The sequence below is a fragment of the Canis lupus genome, chromosome 24 (assembly GCF_048164855.1).
Source record: "Canis lupus baileyi chromosome 24, mCanLup2.hap1, whole genome shotgun sequence".
NCBI classification, from domain to species: Eukaryota; Metazoa; Chordata; class Mammalia; order Carnivora; family Canidae; genus Canis; species Canis lupus.
In genome coordinates this window covers 9,096,094-9,114,343 of record NC_132861.1, presented here as the reverse complement: position 1 = coordinate 9,114,343, position 18,250 = coordinate 9,096,094, and the positions used below count along the sequence as shown (strand labels likewise).

The 18,250-nt window shown below is 34.8% G+C and overlaps 2 protein-coding genes across 11 annotated transcripts in view; both read left to right on the top strand.

Moving 5' to 3' along the window:
* Window positions 1–18,250, top strand: part of PDS5B (PDS5 cohesin associated factor B) — a 179,821-nt gene that overhangs the window by 138,608 nt on the left and 22,963 nt on the right. For all 10 annotated transcript variants that reach the window (XR_012016191.1, XR_012016190.1, XM_072795505.1 and 7 more), the window contains exons 22-25: window positions 6,877–6,945; window positions 8,343–8,479; window positions 10,278–10,401; window positions 15,832–16,036. Coding sequence is in view for 8 of the 10 variants with exons in the window: in XM_072795505.1 (XP_072651606.1) it covers window positions 6,877–6,945; window positions 8,343–8,479; window positions 10,278–10,401; window positions 15,832–16,036 (535 nt within the window). In the remaining 2 variants the exon portion in view is untranslated. The remainder of the gene's footprint in view (window positions 1–6,876; window positions 6,946–8,342; window positions 8,480–10,277; window positions 10,402–15,831; window positions 16,037–18,250) is intronic.
* Window positions 2,770–4,488, top strand: LOC140615711 (vimentin-like). Its single transcript, XM_072795499.1, is given in 3 exon segments — window positions 2,770–3,383; window positions 3,386–3,842; window positions 3,845–4,488. Coding segments are annotated over 3 exon segments (1,395 nt in total). The 5' UTR covers window positions 2,770–2,771; the 3' UTR covers window positions 4,171–4,488.

Below are 18,250 nucleotides of genomic sequence, written 5' to 3'. Positions count from 1 at the left end.
AATTCTAGACTGGTATGTTTCCTCCCCTCAGTAATTTGAAAATATTATACCATTATCTTCCATTTTCTTACCTATTCTCTTGAAATTGGCTGGCAGTCTTGCTCCTTTGAAGGTTTTCTTTTTGTTTTGAATGCTTTTAATGTTTTCTATTTTGCATTAGTCTCCAGTTTCATGATCATGTGTCTGGGTGTGCTTTTCTTTATATTTATTCTACTTGGGGCTTGTAGCTCTTCTTGAATAGTATAGCTTTGATATCCTGCATAAATTATGAATAATGTTTGTTTCATAGTCTCTCTTCCTCTCAGCTACAGTTCAAGTTATATACTCAAAACATAGTTTCTTTGGCTGTGATCCAGCTGTTTCACACCTTTGTGTATTTTTCTATCCATCATTTTTTGTTTTCTTCTGATCTGCATTTGAGTTCATAATTCACTCTTCAGATTTGTATAATCCTATGGTAGGCCCATGCATTGAATTCTTAATTGCACTTACTTTATCTTACAATTTTATATTTTCCTTGTAGTTTTTGATACAGCTTTTAGTTCCCTGCCAGAATTCTCTATCTTGTCATCTAATTGTTAAACTTCTTTAGTTATGTTAAAGTTTGTATCAGCCTATTTCTAGACTTCCTGTGGCTTTTTTGTCTTCTGTTTCTTTTTTTCTTTTTTTTTTTGGTCAAATCTTGTTAATTTTTGTTATTTTGTTATTTTTAATTGCAAGGTTATTTTGTTATTTTTAATTGCATGGTAGACTTTGTGTATTAAAAATGTTACAGATGATTTGAGGCTCTGAATGATTTTGTATTTCTTCTGGGGAGGCCTTACTTCTTCCTGACAGGGAGTTGAGCTATTGTCAGATCAATTTGGTCCAGTCAAGAATGCACTAATTCGAAGCTGAGCTTCAGGTTTTGACAGGCTGATTCTTTTTCTGGTCACCTCTATTTGTATGTTATATCTGTTAGAGAGCCACCCAGAAGTCTAAGAGTGTTTAACAGGAACTCTATTCTTTATTGGGCCCAGAATTCCAATTTTTTTCCTTCCAGCTTTGTTACAGTGATTGAGATATTGCTTAACCTGTAAGTCTCTTTCACTTTCAGAATCAGTTATCGTTTGTATGAGAAAAGCAGCCTAGGGCCAGACTCAAATCTTCATTTCTCTCCTCTTTTGAAACTTTCCCCTACAAATTCTCACTGCTCTGGTAGCTCTTTTATCACCTTCATAGTGATTTTTTTAAAAGATCTTTTATCCAGCCTTTTCATTTGTTCCAGTGGAAGATAGGTTCAAAAAAAAAAAAAAAACCTAGTTAGCTCTTGTCAGGAACAGAACTTTTACCTCTTTTAACCCATTAACTTGTCACATTTTAATGTTACATTTGATATATATGAAGGAATATTTATTTAACATTTGTGTGATTTATTTTATAATAACAGAATGAGCACTTGTGAACTGTTAGCTCCTGGTTTATTACTCTCCAAACTTTTGTTTTTGTTTCTTGTCTGCCTCAGGTAGCTACTATGTTGAATTAGGGTTTATTATTCTCTAACTAAAACAAAACACTTTACTGCATATGTGTTTCTGAATAACATAATACTTAGTTTTGCTTATTCTTGAGGTTTATGAGTTACACCGTATATATTATATTCTTGGCTGACTTTTATCATTACACATTTGTTTCTTAAAATAACTCCCTTGTTTTACATCTAGCTGTACTTGATTCATTACTCTGTATTATATCACTGTGTGAAATTTCTTACATTTATTCTGTTAGTGGACATTTGGAATATTTCCATTTCTTTCCTCGTTGGAACAGTGTTCCTGTTCTTAGAAAGGCTTCATGATACATATGAGTAAAAATATCCCTAGGTTATATTTATACAAGTGAAATTGATGAATCACAGTGTGTACACACATTTAACTTTTCATTTTATTCCCAAATTATTTGTCAAAAGCATTGTTAAGCCTTATTTTTTATTAGCAGTATATAGTACCCATTAGTGTCAGATCTTTCCATTTTTGCCCATCTAAATGTTAGAAAATAGTGCCTCATAGCTTTAATTTGCATTTCTCTGGTTACTAATTAAGTTTTTAATGTCTAGTAACCATTCATGTTGCCTCTTTCTGAAATTTCTTTTGAGATCTTTTGCCTTTTTTTCCTGAGCTTTTTGTCTTTTTCTCATAATTTTTATACACATTAATACTTTTTCAGGTATATATTGCAGTATCTTCATAAAAATGCAAAGAATTTTATTTTTGGTGTGCCTTTTTACTTCCTTTACGGTGTCCTTTCAACAAAAGTTATTAATTTTAAAGTAGCTAAATTTATCATTCCTTTCTTTTGTAGTTAGTGCTTTTTACATCTTTAAGAAATTTCCCTGGGCAGCCCCTGTGGCTCAGTGGTTTGGCGCCTGCCTTCAGCTCAGGGCCTGATCCTAGGGACCCGGGATCGAGTCCCACGTTGGGCTCCCTGCATGGAGACTGCTTCTCCCTCTGCCTGTGTCTCTGCCTCTCTCTCTCTCTCTCTGTATCTCTCATTAATAAATAAATTTTTAAAAAAAGAAATCCTTCCCTACTCTAGTGTCATAAAAAGTCTCCCATATGTTCTAAAAGTCTTGAGATTTTTTCACACTTGAAAAATTTAATCCGTTCTGCCACTCTCACTCCGGGATCCCTGCGCCAGAGCCGCAGCAGCACTCCCGCGCCCTCGCTCGCCGGTCCTCCCCGAGCCGGTCCGTGCCGCCGCAGCTGCGCAGCCCACCGCCGCCCTCAGCAGCCATGTCCACCAAGTCTGTGTCCTTGTCCTCCTACCGCAGGATGTTCTGCGTCCCGGGCACCGGGAGCCGGCCGAGCTCCACGCGGAGGTACGTGACCACGTCCACCCGCACCTACAGCCTGGGCAGCGCGATGCGCCCCAGCACCAGCCGCAGCCTCTACGCCTCGTCCCCGGGCGGCGTGTTCACCACGCGCTCCTCCGCGATGCGCCTGCGGGGCAGTGTGCCCGGCATGCGTCTGCTGCAGGACTCGGTGGACTTCTCGCTGGCCGATGCCATCAACACCAAGTTCAAGAACACGCGCACCAACGAGAAGGTGGAGCTGCAGGAGCTGAACGACCTCTTCACCAACTACATCGACAAGGTGCACTTCCTGGAGCAGCAGAACAAGATCCTGCTGGCCGAGCTCGAGCAGCTCAAGGGCCAGGGCAAGTCGTGCCTGTGGGACCTCTATGAGGAGGAGATGCGGGAGCTGCGCTGGCAGGTGGACCAGTTCACCAATGACAAGGCCTGCGTCGAGATGGAGCGCAACAACCTGGCCGAGGGCATCATGCGGCTCCTGGAGAAGCAGCAAGAGGAGATGCTTCAGAGAGAGGAAGCCGAGAGCACCCTGCCAAGCAGTCTTTCCGACAGGATGTTGACAGTGCTTCTTTGGCGCATCTTGACCTTGAGCGGAAAGTGGAATCCTTGCAAAAAGAGATTGCCTTTTTGAAGAAACTACATGATGAGGAAATCCAGGAGCTGCAGGCTCAGATTCAGGACCGGCATGTCCAAATCGATATGGATGTTTCCAAGCCTGACCTCACGGCTGCCCTGCGTGATGTACGCCAGCAATATGAAAGCTTAGCTGCCAAGAACCTTCAGGTGGCCAAGGAATGGTACAAGTCCAAGTTAGCCGACCTCTCTGAGGCTGCTAACCGGAACAATGATGCCCTGCGCCAGGCAAAGCAGGAGTCAAATGAGTACCGGAGACAGGTGCAGTCCCTCACCTGCGAAGTGGATGCACTCAAAGGGACTAATGAGTCTCTGGAACACCAGATGCGTGAAATGGAAGAGAACTGTGCCGTCAAAGCTGCTAAGACACTATTGGCCGCCTGCAGGATGAGATTCAGAACATGAAGGAAGAAATGGCTCGTCACCTTCGGGAGTACCAGGACCTGCTGAATGTTAAGATGGCTCTCAACATTGAGATTGCCACCTACAGGAAGCTGGTGGAAGGAGAGGAAAGCAGGATTGCTCTGCCTCTTCCAAACTTTTCTTCCCTGTACCTGAGGGAAACCATCCTGGATTCACTCCCTCTGGTTGACACTCACTCAAAAAGAACACTTCTGATTAAGACGGTTGAAACTAGGGATGGACAGGTTATCAACAAAACGTCTCAGCATCATGATGACCTTGAGTGAAGCTTGCCCAGATTTGGTGCAATTATTACCAGCAAGAATAAAAAAAGAAATCCGTATCTTAAAGAAACAGCTTTCAAGTGCCTTTTTGCAGTTTTTCAGGAGCGCAAGATAGATTTGGAATTAGGCGTAATCTCTAGTTCTCAATAACCAACACTCTTAAAAGATTTAGGAGAAAGTTTACAACAATCTAGTTTACGAAGAAAACTTGTGCTAGAATACTTTTTAAAAAGTATTTTTGAATACCATTAAAACTGCTTTTTTCCAACAAGTATCTGACCAACTTGTTTCTGCTTCAATAAATCTTTGAAAAACTAAAAAAAGGAAAAAAGAAAAATTTAATCCATCTGGAATTGATTTGATTTGTTTGGTTGTATGATGTGACTTAAGGATTTCATTTCTTTCTACTTCCCATTAGGACAAATTTCATATCAATAGTTATTGAGTAATCTTTCATTCTTTCAGTCCTCTGCATCGTAACCACTGCTAGTGTTTATAGCCTCTGTTCTTTACCATTGATTTGCTCTTCTACAAGATGTCTTTCATTAAAGTTTTGTGATTTTCTTTGTAAAGAAAATTTAAAATTTTTTCTTGTTTAACTTTGTTAGGTACTTTGATTTTTTTAAAATTACATTTTATGTTTGTGATTGATTTGGAGAATTATTTTATAGTTTTGATCTTATATCATCCATGTTTCTTGCTGAACATTTTCTTGTTTTTATTTCTGAAGAATGCCAGTTTTGGGGACGCCTGGGTAATGCAGTTGGTTGAGCTCCAGACTTTTGGTTTCAGCTTAGTTCATAATCTCAGTTTGTTGTGGGATCAAGTCCCTGTCAGGCTCCGCACTAGGCTGGGAGTCTGCTGGAGACTCTGTCTCCCTCTGCCCCCCGACATATGAATGCACTCATTGTCTGTCTGTCTGTCTGTCTCTCTCTCTCATTCTCAAAATAAATAAAATTTTTTTAAAAGGGTGCTAGTTTTTATTTTCTAATCCTCGAATATTTTCTCTCTATATTAATTTCCTTATATTTCTATATGTGCTGCTTCTACTTAACTATTTTTCATCTCAACTTCATCTATCAGGTTTTTTTGGGAAGTGATCTATTCAAGTCTTTTGTGATGGTGAAGTTTTCTATTTTACCTTTTTTTTTAAATCACTTTTTTCTTTTGATACTACTCTGCTGGTTTTCCACATGTTCATAAATTTTATATCTTATTGTGGTATAAGATTCTAAAAATACTTCAATATCCTGTTTATGCCAGTACCCCAACTAAATCCTTATTCCATTTCATGTTTTTTATCTTGACTGGTATTTTTTCATCCTGTTATTTTTAGATTTTCTCTGTCATTGGTTTTGTTGCATTTGGTTTAATTTATTATTTTTGAACCATCTGACAATCTGTCAGTTTTATTTATAATAACTTTTTTCTATTTTGTGATAATATATGTTGATTGACTTTTTTCTTACGAATTAAATATTTTAGTAGAGTATCTTTGAATATGGCTCATAATTTGGAAACTTTCTTTCTGTCCTAGCTTGCTAAAAATATTTTTTCTCTTATTCTTGAGTACTAAAATCCTATCTTTTAGGGTACTTGGCTACAGAAAATTCAGAACATTGTTTTTTGGCATCTAGTTTTGCAGCTGAGAAATCTGAAATGAATCTGATTCTTCTTTTCTGGAAGCTTTCCCCATGGAATCTTTTGGGATCTTCTTAAATTTTTAGTTCAGAAATTTCATCAGACTGTTTCTAATGTAATTGCTTTTTCATTATTTCTACTTTTTACTTGAAGGCGTTTCTCAATTAAAGTGCTTCATAAGCTGTATACGTTTGATGAGTTTGCCTTCCAGATGCTGGGTCTACCTCTCTTGTTGCCAGAGGGTTGCCTGAGCTGCTATTTGATTTCTGTTTCCTAGGCTGCCTCTGGAAATCACTCCTGTCAGCTGGTTGTATACTGGGATCTCCAGTGTTCTAGATTGGGTTCAGCTCTTTTGTCACCTTACTTTAATTTCCTGGCTGCCACTGTAAATGCACATCTTGAAATACCTGTACTTTATCATCTCAGAATTATTCTGTGATTGTGCTGAAAAAAACTATCTTTTTTGGAGGATGTTTCCTTCTGTGCTTTTATGGAGATGAAAACCTTCTAACTCTGCTGATATTTTTACTGCATATTTTGTGTTTTTAAAAATTTTCTAAAGATTCTTGCCTTCTTTTGGCCCTTTTTGCTTTCCAGCTATGCTGTTAATGTGTGCCATTTTAGTGGGATTTAGGTAGGAAGATTATTAATGCATGGTCTTTCTTACAGTCAACAGCAAGCCTTTCTAATTTATCTTCTGCTCAAGACTTTTTATATATACTTTTTTCCTTAGGAACTATGCTTTTTGGCTGTATTTTTTTTTTTTTTTTAATCTTACCCTTTGCCAGCTGCCTTGAGTAATTAGTTTCAAAGGCTAAGTAAGGAAGTATATAAAAGAGGTTAAGGCAGTCCTACCTCATACACAGAAGGAACCAACTGCTGATGGTTGTGTAAGTGCTTTATGTGGTTGCTAGTGAAGATAATTCTTCTAACCTTTTAGAGAAATAGGTATTTTAGTCATCTGTAATGACTGTCACTGAAGAAGGTAAATATTCATTCACTAAATTTAATTAAACATGAAAATTCTTATTTATGTTTTAAATTTTAAAGTCCTTCATCTTTGTTTAGCTCCCAGGAAAAAAGACAACTAAGCTTTGGGTTCCAGATGAAGAAGTTTCTCCTGAGACAATGGTCAAAGTGAGTGATATACACAGATCTATGTATTTTATTACCTTCACTAGATTGTATTATCATTAAAGTTGTGTTAAAATTTCTATTCTTGTTGTAAAGATATAGCTATTAAAATCATCTAATTTTTAATATTTGTTGTATGAGATGATCTCCTGTGCTCTGAAAGTATAGGGCAATAATGAGAAACCTGAGGCCTTGTGGGCACTGCACATAATCTAATGTGAAAACAAAAACGTTTGAAACTGTCTCCATGTTTCTGCTTCTTGGTTATCAACCTTTTTATGGCAAAAGACATTGCTGGTTTTCTCATGTACATTCTTCTGTTCAGTAAAGATAGTCATACAGGTTTTAATACTGTTCATCTTTTCCATGATATTTGATAAAACTTTTTATTTTGATTTAAAAGAAAGTTCAATTATTCCTTGAGTTAGGAGTAATACATAAAAGATTGCTCATCACTAGTGTAGAGAGGATTGATTTACTAAAATGATTTATAGTCTCTTAATATAGGCTTCATCTCAATCCCCACTGTACATGGTGTGAAGGCCAGGAACAAATATATTAAATATGTTTTTCTAGTTGTAGTTTCATATAAATCCATTTATATTGTGTATGTATGTGTGTACTGGTTTATATTTTATATTAGGAACTTTGTTATGTTATTTCAGCTTCAGATTCTAATACTGTTTCTGCAGACCTATAGTGTAGTTCATGGAATGACGGCTTGGTGCTTTTGCAATATAAATCTGTTTTCTTAGCACTAGTGTCAAGTAGCAGTTTTATGTAGTCTGGTAACACTAGACTAGAAGGCAGGCTGCCTGTAGTTAAGCTCATGCTTAACAAATGACCCAGGAAAAGGATCTGAAGAGTGTCTGCCACATGCCACTGTTCTTGACCCACTTAGTCCTGAGCCATAGAACCATAAAAAAGCTAAGATATGTGAAAGAGAGGTAATATGCATGCCTTCAGAAAGGGTTGTTGGAAACACTAGAGGCAATAACAGGTTTTAAAGTACATAAGCACTTCATAACTATAAAACATAGCACAAAAGAAAGAATATAATTTGCAGTTGGGAACTTAAACTTTCTGACTAGGGAAGTGACCATGATTTTACTCTGGATTCTGAAGAATAGAATTTATGGTGGGGAAACATTAAAAAAAAAAAAGGCAAAAAAAAAAAAACCCTAATCTTTAGTTAAATCATTCATTTGTCAGTTGCCTGGATAAGAGGGTAAAACATCTTTAAGACATTTAGTTGTCTTCATATATGCAAAAAGAATGATTCTTTTTTTTTTTTTTTAACTTAAAAAGCATCCATTAAAACCATTTCAGTTTTTTAAGGTTGATACAGAATTTCTTTAAAAAGTAGCAATATTGTATTTGTCCATTTGTCTTTTAAATAGATCCAGGCTATTAAAATGATGGTTCGATGGCTCCTTGGAATGAAAAATAATCACAGTAAATCAGGAACATCTACCTTAAGATTACTAACTACTATATTGCATAGTGATGGAGACTTGACAGAACAGGGAAAAATTAGGTACGTAATTATTATTTCAAAATTCTTGCATAGTATTTCAGTATCTAGTGTAATTGTTTAATGGTGCAGTTTCTTTCTAAGAAAATAATTAATATTCCTATGTATGTGTGCGTATACTTTTATTATATGCTTTTGTACACTGGTTATTTCAAAATGACAGTCATTAAAAAAATGACAGTCCTATGTCAGGGACAGGGTATTACTATTTTGTAAATATTTTAAACAATAGATGCTTGTAAATATCTCACAATAGATATTTTTGAATATCTAATGTGAGAATGGTTAGTATACTAATTAATCAGTAACTGATATTTTCCATTCTTGTATAAAATGTATAAAAGAACACACTGGGTAGAAGAGAATTTACTAAATCTGTTTCCAGAAGTATAAATATATGTAAACTTTGTACTTGATTTAAATGACATAAACACATGCACTTTATTTTGTCTGGAAGATGTAATTTAGTGTGGTGATTGAAAAAAAAATAGACTAGGGCCTGGATTCAAATTCTGACACCACTTACCAGCGAGGTGACATTTAGCAAAGTACTTTAACCACCTTGTGTCTCAGTTTCTTCATTTATAAAATAGAGATAAAGATTATACTTACCTTGTCTAACTACTATGATAATTAGTCATTATTTATGTGCCTATTTAGATCTCATCTCACCTGTTTTTCTTGTTATTCTTTAATGAAATCAAATGTGTATTTGAATTCTGGAAATATATGTGAATTTATTTGCTTTTAAAATCTTTATATAGAAATTTGGTCTTCAAAAACTTAGTTGTAAAATATTTAATTATCTTTATTTCTACTAAATAAACTCCAATAAGAAACACAGGCATCCCTTTAGTGGTGGTTGAATGACCTCATAGTAGGCACTTGGAGTATTGCTGTTGATGAACTGAAGAACAACTCTGGGACATGTAACTTCAGAACCTTATAAATGTTGTCATGCATTCAGTCAGTGTCTATATGATCCTTAGAAAGATCATTGTGGAGAGGGTCTTAAACCAATTAGATCATTGATTTTAGAAGACCAAAAATGTATCTTTTATGTCACTCTCAGTGCTATATATAACAGTAGACACATACTTGTTTTATGAATAAATTGAATAATCATCTTTTACTGTGGAAGTACATAAGGGGTCCTAGTTAGGACAGTTAGGAAGTTACTAACTTTCCCTCCTTAACATCAGTCCCAAATTCCTGTAATTCATCTAATAGATCACTGTCTTAGGAAGGATTGTTTTGATGTATTTATTAAGAATATACTAATCTTTGAAGTGTGTCTCATTAAGCAGAAATTTTCTTAAATTTAAAAGGAGCCTCTTGGTTTGAAAAGTTGAATTCTAACTAAAAAATATGTTTTCCACTACACCTGCTTTCATTCTACTTTTGTATTTAGCACATTAGTTGACTGATTAACAAGTTAGGATATTTTTGTACTTAATCTGTAAGCAAACACATATCCAAAAAAAATCCGTAATGGAGGACTTTAGACCCAGTAACTAGACATACAAATAGGTTTGTTCTAAGCTTGGCTAAAAGCTGTTTTGTGTAGGATGCAAGAATTAAATGATTTTAGTATAGACTACACTCAAAAGAAGAATTTTGTAGTATTAAACAGCATCTTCCAAAGTTAAGTAAATTTTAATAGGATGTTCAGTATCACTAAATTGTCTTCCATCCTTTTTTGGGCCACAGGAACTTTTACAAAATTAGGTAAAGCAAATAAGGATGTTTTTGTGTAGACATTTAGAAATCTAATTTACATTCTTTCTTGCTTATTTTTTAGTAAACCAGATATGTCACGTCTGAGACTTGCTGCTGGGAGTGCTATTGTGAAGCTGGCCCAAGAACCTTGTTATCATGAAATCATCACATTAGAACAGTATCAGCTCTGCGCATTAGCTATCAATGTAAGGAAGATGGCCATACAGGATATGACTTTATCTGGTCTTTGACTTTTAGGAAGAAAAAAGTCTTCCATGATGTAGAGATAAAAAAAAAATCTTGTATTGTCTCCTTTTGGAAAGTATATGCATGAGAAATGTTTCAGAGTTCCTAAATTCTGAATTTTAGGTTGCTAACACAATACATTTGATTTTTTTGTTTTAATTTTTTTTTTAATTTTGTTTATTTATTCATGAGAGACACACAGAGAGGCAGAGAAGCAGGCAGAGGGAGAAGCAGGCTCCATGCAGGGAGCCCGACGTGGGACTCGATCCCGGGTCTCCAGGATCACGCCCTGGGCCCAAGGCAGACACTCAACCCCTGAGCCACCCGGGCATCCCAATACATTTGATTTTTGTTATTTGTAGTAGTTCTGTTTCTACTATCACCCCTATCACTAAATTAGTGAATACTGAACCATTGCTTGAAAGGAAAATACAGGGGTGGTTTCTCCAAGCCTCTGGTCACAGCATTTTTGTCAGTCTATCAGTACATAATGTAGAGACACATTGTTTAATATATAGTTGTCATTAACATTGAACTCATGACCAACAGAGCTGTAATTCGTGCCTGAATGAAGCTTCACTAACAGATTTTCTCCCTAAAGCACATCATAACCTTCTTGCTTTTAAGAATGCTAAAGAGCAGTATGCTTGAGAGCTATTTTAAACAAGATCACCAACAAATGCACAAAAACACAAAAATGGCATTAAATAGACTGTCAAAAGGACACTTGTTTCTAATATGAGAGCTGACACAACAGGCAAAGCATTGCTTTGTTCATCTCCAGCTCAGACATGTCAAACAATTCAGGTTGTTGCTCTGCTCATTTACTCAACAGTAACCATGAAAGGCTTGAAGGAATTGATTTTGGGGTTACAAATAAATTTTAGTGAGTAGGTGAATTCACAAATTTGGGATGTGTAAATAATGAGGATTGAATGTATTTAGTTCTTAAATGGAAGATAAAATATACAGAAATTTATTACAAAGATATGATATAGATTAATTTCAGATTAGAAGCATTTCTTATTATTTAGGCCAGTTAAAGTTTCAAATTATTAGCAGTGATACTAATGGATTTGTAATCCAGTCTTACAGAATTCATATTAGAGTAACAGTATTTTAATTATATCACTTTGTATGATTTTTTTAATTCATTATTTGGTCATTTTACACTTAATTTTCCCATTAATCTTATGTATAAGAATTTGGCATTCATTTCAGAGATTATTGTGATTTTTTTTCTCCACCCTTCCGCTTATTTAATAATTAGTGCTTATGTGTAACCCCTAGATAAACAATCATCTTTCTTTAATTGTAATCATTTCGTCAGTTTTTGTGTTTAAAATAGCTATTCCCTATCTTGTTTATGATTTTTTTTAGTCTTAGTCGTGTAATTCAGCTATTACACTAATCCATTTGAAAATGAGAATTTGAGGAGTCTATAATTTCCATATTTAGTTTTCCTCACTTAATTTTAGAGGTAATTGTATTTTGCAAGAAAGTGAAAGTTGTTTAAAAAGTATATACTGAATTTCTTAGAAGAAAACAACCTTTGTAATTACTTTTTTAAATTGGTAATACTTGCAGTCTGTTATCATTTTCTTGGTCTGCTATTTCTAAGGGTATTGGTGCTACCAGTATTGAAGTGGAAATTTTTACATAAGTCAGGAAATATGTGAAAGAAATGGGCTGTGTTTGAAACTTACTGTGTATAAGGAGTATGTACAAATTGTGAAATGTCCTTTGTATGGAAAAGTATCCACACTTAAGAACTTCTAGAGATGTCCTAGCACAGTATGTGTTATATGTCACTATCTCAATCACCAAATTCCCAAGGTGGAAGCTCAAATTGCCCAAGTTTTAAAATTGCTTTGGAATTATGTGGACTGTGGAACATGTGTTCATGTTAAAAGTTAGTTACTAGCGTATTCTCACAACTTACATACGCGCAGTTGCCCTCTTATGAACAAAACCTTTCCCTAATCCTGTTGTTCTTGTAAAACCACATGACTCTTCTTTTTAAACCTCTAAACCTCAAAGAGTTATCCACATCTTTGTCTCTCTTACCTTCTTGTCTCTCACTCCTCACTACTCATATTTTGGCTTTGCTTTCCTGGTTTTTCCAAAAATGCTTTGTTAAAGGCCTCAAATCCAATGATCTTAGTCTTCATTATACATGTCCTTTCTGCATTATTTGACACACTCATTGAACCTTTATTTTTGAAATTCTCCTTGATTTCTATCTCCTGATTTTTGTCATACTTCTCTGACTACATTTTTGGTTGTTCTCTTTTCCTTTAAATGTATGTTTTCTATGTGGATATGCCCATGACCTAATTTTCCACTAACTCATGCTTTTTTGGCCATTTCATGTTCTATGTAGGTAACTCTCACACTAGCAACATTAACTTTTTTCAAGGCAGAGTCTGGTCCCACTTCTAAGGTTAAACAGAAATTTCAGTGTGAAGACTAAATTCATAATCTTTTCCAAATCTATTCTTTATTAACATGTAGCACCTCAGTAAGTGTTAAATAAATCCAAATGGCATTCTTAGATTGAAAAGCATGATTTATATTTGACTATTTGCTTGGCCTTGCACCTTGTTGCAAAAGTGCAGATAATCTGTCCTATATTTATTATGTCTTTTCATTCATATCTTCTTAGCTGTTCTTAACACTGTAATTAATCATCATTATCTCTGACCTGGACTATTGTGAGATTTTTTTCTTCCACTGTGGGTTAAATTTCCCTATCACAGTTGGCAGTCATATTATTCCCCCAGTCAAAAATACTTTAGGGCCTTATATTCATAAAAGAGAAAAAATTGCATACATTTTACAACTTGGCCATTCAAGCCCTTCTAATTTGTGGATCCAAATATATACTTAAAAATCTTGTTTAACCCACTACCTTTACCCTCATACCAATGAAGCTGAATAACTTTTTTTTATGTGCCTATAGTTTGCTGCCTCTGACTTTCTTCTCACCTCCCATTTCTGCATGCCCAAATCTGACTCTTTTTGCAAATCAAGGTATAAACACAACCTTCTCTACAAGACTTGCTCAGATTCTTACAGCTGGTTTCATTTTTATTTCCCATAGATTTTATCTGCGGTCCTTTGATACATACATGCCTTGTGCTTTATTTATTTATGAACTGTGGCTTATTTTTCTGATTTGAGTTGAACTCTTTAGAGGTAGTATTGTATCTCAAAGGCCTTTGTTGTATATTTGAATAGAAAATAAATCTGGAGAAATAGAAATTCAGTTATACAAATCTTAGTACTATTTAATAATCACCTACATATTTTAGAATTTGAATGCAATTCATGGAAAATTTGTACTGCTGTGTGCTTGACGTTGTTCTAGGATCTGTAAATACAGAGATGACTAAGTCATAGCTACTGCCCTCAAGAACATAACCTCTTAGAGAACAGAAAATATAAATAAGTGTTGATAATACAGTGAGATACACAAAGTAATTGAATTATTTGCAAGATACTGTCAGTAGTTCTTTAGATAATTTGTACAAGAAAAGACCACTAAAAGTGAATTTACATAAGATGCAAACTAAAATTAAATTCACATTTAGTAGTGAAAAAAGCTTTTAATTGGAACTTTATCTTGGAGGAAACGTTTTGTAGTATTAGACACCATCTTCTTTTTCTTTATATTGAACAAAATATTAGTTACAACCGTAACCATGAAAATACTGTTTGCTTTTTTGAGAGTATATTTTTCTGTGATAAAAATTACATTACTCCATTCTGCACTTTACATTTAACTTTTATAACATAGTTAAAAGGATAATCATCTTTGCAAAAAAAACAAAACATTTGAAGACTTCCTCAGTTCCTAGGAACACATCTTTTAACTCTTTATGCAGATGATTCTACTTGATGTACCTGGTTGTCATCATTTTTGTCAATTTTCTCATCTTTTATTAAATTGTATCAGTTTCCCTGCACATGATTTAACAGTTCTTCTCTAACTTCACTTTAATGATTCTTTGGAATCCTACTACTTTAGCCATGATTCAGTAATTGATTTGCATTGTTAGATCCTGAATCTTGAGAAAGTTACAAAAACATGGTCTTAGTTGGGAATGTATCTGAGTAAGGGGGGAAGGATGTTTGAGTGGAGATTAGTTTTTTAATGAATGGTTTATTTGTGAATATATTTGTGATATGTTGACTTACACAATATGTAATTAATACTCTTAGATAATGAAGATTCCTCTCCTGCAAGGGAATTTTAATGCTGAGGAAGGAATGAGTTAACATTAATTTTATTTTGTTGAGTGTGAGGATAGATAATAGATAATATTTCTATGAAAGCTAGAAAACCTTTTTAAAAGTGGGTATTTGGTATAATAAACTGAAGTTTATAATTTTTATATGAATTTTTAGAAAGATTTTATTTATTTTTTTGAGAGAGAGAAAGCACCAGCATGATGGAGAAGGAGAAGCAGGCTCCTCATTGAGCTGGGAGCCCAACTCCCAGGGGCTGGATCTCAGAACCCTGAGATCATGACCTGAGCTGAAGGCAGACACTTAACCAACTGAGCGACCCAGGCGCCCCTGATCCCATTGAGCTTTGCTCTATAGTTTATTCCACAGAAGATCTGTATACCAGATTTGTGCTAGGTTTAGAGGCACCAAGGTGAATAAAGATATAGTTCTTGTCTTTAAGGAATGAGCAGTGATGGGTAAGACATATAAACCAATCATTTTAATACTGTGTAATAAATGTTGTGCTGGAGATACACAGAGTGCTAAGAGGGCATAAAGCTGGATGCCTCCTGATAAAGGCTACACAGTGATTTCTGGAAGATATAGGAGCTGTTGTTAGAGATGAGAAGGAGTTGGTTAGAAGAGTGGAGGTGGGTGGTTTAGGAAGAGGGAGTATGAGAAAACCAGGCACAGCAGGAATGAGCAATTGATTCATTTATAGAACTAAAAGTAATTTGGTAATTCTGAAATTGATTAGTAACTCTTCCCTTCAGAGTTGTGCATTTTAATCTGAATAGATTTTTCAGTGTTAAAACTAAAATATATAAATTGAGCAGAGTTTTATCTTAGGAAGCTAAATAGGAGATACTAATACTATTTAAACTATTTTTAATACCTTAAATTAAGGATGGATTTATATGTGTTAGTTTTATCTGTTTATATTCAGTATTTTCTAACACATGTAACTGGTAGTTATTAATTAGGGTCTTGGGTGAACACTCCAGCCTTGAAATTAACATGTCACAATATCTCAGTCTTATGAACAAAAGCAATGGTTGTGAATACATTTACTCTCCTTTATCCTTCAAATTTCGTATTTGGGGTTATTACTTTTTGCTGCCATGTGAATAATCTGTGGAATAATTATGTCTTTACAGGATGAATGCTATCAAGTAAGACAAGTGTTTGCTCAGAAACTTCACAAAGGCCTTTCCCGATTACGGCTTCCACTTGAGTATATGGCAATCTGTGCACTTTGTGCAAAAGATCCTGTAAAAGAGAGAAGAGCTCATGCTAGGCAGTGTCTGGTAAAAAATATAAATGTGAGACGAGAGTATCTGAAGCAGCATGCAGCTGTTAGTGGTAAGCATCTTATGAAAATGAAAAGTATACTTTCTAGCTATTTTCAGCTTTATAGAATATAAAATGTTACTGTTATTTTTATAATCTAATTGGCAGTCAATAAAATCAAGTTACTATTTTTCAGTAACTTTTCCTTTAAAAAGGTCATTTTTAAAATATGAATACATAGGTATTTAAATATCAACCCATATCTCTATATAACTGACTAAATGGTCAAGGAAAATAAGCAATGACACTGGAAGTACTTTAAATAAAATAGTTAAACACCGATGTATGTTTATAGATTGCCTAAGTGTACTGTCTTTTTAAGTTTTAAAAAAGTATAGGTCTTTTGTCTTTAATTGTTCTCACCTAGAGCTGACATTAATATCAAATGCTTGTGTGCCTGTTTTTAATCTTCTCACTTTATCCTATCTATGTTATTAGTTTTTGTGTCTCTCTGACTTCTTTGATTTATTTTACTTTATTTTTTAAAATATTTTATTTATTTATTCATGAGAGACACAGAGAGAGAGAGAGGCAGAGACACAGGCAAAGGGAGAAGCAGGCTCCATGCAGGGAGCCTGATGTGGGACTCGATTCTGGGTCCCCAGAATCATGCTCTGGGTCGAAGGCGGCACTAAACTGCTGAGCCACTCAGGCTGCCCCGATTTATTTAATATCATTAAAATCCGTCTAGTTATCCAAGCCAGAAGTCAGGCCCTTTTTGTACCTTCATTTTTCCTCTTACTAATCACCAAGTCCTCTTAGTTGTTCTTCTAGATAGATGTCTTGAACATCCTCCTTAACTCTCCTACTCTACTGTATTTCACTTGGATAATTGTATATATTCCAAACACCTCTCTTTTGTATTTCTCTGCCTCAGACTTACCTCCAACTATACCACACATCACTATCAAAAATACCATTCTAAAACAACACATTGGATCATGGCACTTCCTTGCTTGAAATCCATGTTGGTTCTTCATTGTTCAATGAATCTAGTTGAAACTCATTAACATGGCCCTTTATAATTTATTCTTAGCCTGAATTTCAAGCTTTCACTCTATGTATCAATTTTGTGCACCTTGGGCTATGGATTATTTGAAATTTGTGTATCCATCTTTTTCCTTAGTTGTCAACACTATTTGGAAATTGCGTGTCCCTTCTAGACAAACATAAAACCAAGGAGCATGGTTTGCACCTTTTGAATCCTCTAAAATATAGTTTTGGTGTTACTGTATCAGTCCTTTCTTTCTCACCTTGCAGAATAAATCCTCTGGAGTCATATCCCACTTCTGCTTTTTACTGCTTGTGTTTTTGCAGGTTGCTTTAGCAATCTGAGCTTTTGTTTCCTTATTTGTAAAGTTGGTGTAATTGTGCTCATTTCTTGTGGTTATTTGGAGGATTAAAGTGTTAAATATATGTAAAGCACCTGGCATAATGCACGGTTCAGAGAAGTACTGGGTAGTTGTTAGCTATACTTACTTTAGGGCACCTTTCATATAGAACTATAGCTTCTGTCTCTACTTAACACTTTACTGTGAGGTCTTTAGTCTTACTCATCTTTGTATTTAAAATAGTATGTCCCCATAAAAATAGTAAGCCTGGAAAATAGCATTCAATAAATATTTGATACACTTTAATTTGAAATCACTGAATTTTGAAACTTGTTACTTTTTTTCTTCTATACCTGCTTTTAAGTAAATGATATTAACACAATTTTTTTTGAGCTCAGCAGTAAAGCCATAAATAAAACTTTGTGCCTTATTGACACATAGTATTATATGTTGAGCATCTGATTTAACCTTTTATTTTGGAAGTAGGAATACAAAAGAAATTGTTCAGTATATGAATCCTGGTCTTTTTGACTAATCTTTATTAAAACTAAGTAGGTTTATCATTCTGACCTCTAAGGGAATATGCTGATCGCAGTCAAAATATAAAAATATTTGAATTTAAACTAAAAGGTGTTTGTTTTATTACTTCATCTGTCTTAGAAATTCTGAAGTCCATTACTTTAGATCTGTTCTGTTACAGGTATCAAAGAGTATCAGTCATCCTATTTTGGCACCATATTGATAAAAAGATGTATCTTTTTTTTCTTAGCAGCTTAACAAGAAACTGTTAAATATGGGGTGCTCATAATGACAAGAAAAATAGATCTTTCTGAGTCTTGTTTAATACATTCAAGTCACTTTTTACCACATGCATTTGAAAATGAAAATGTTTGTC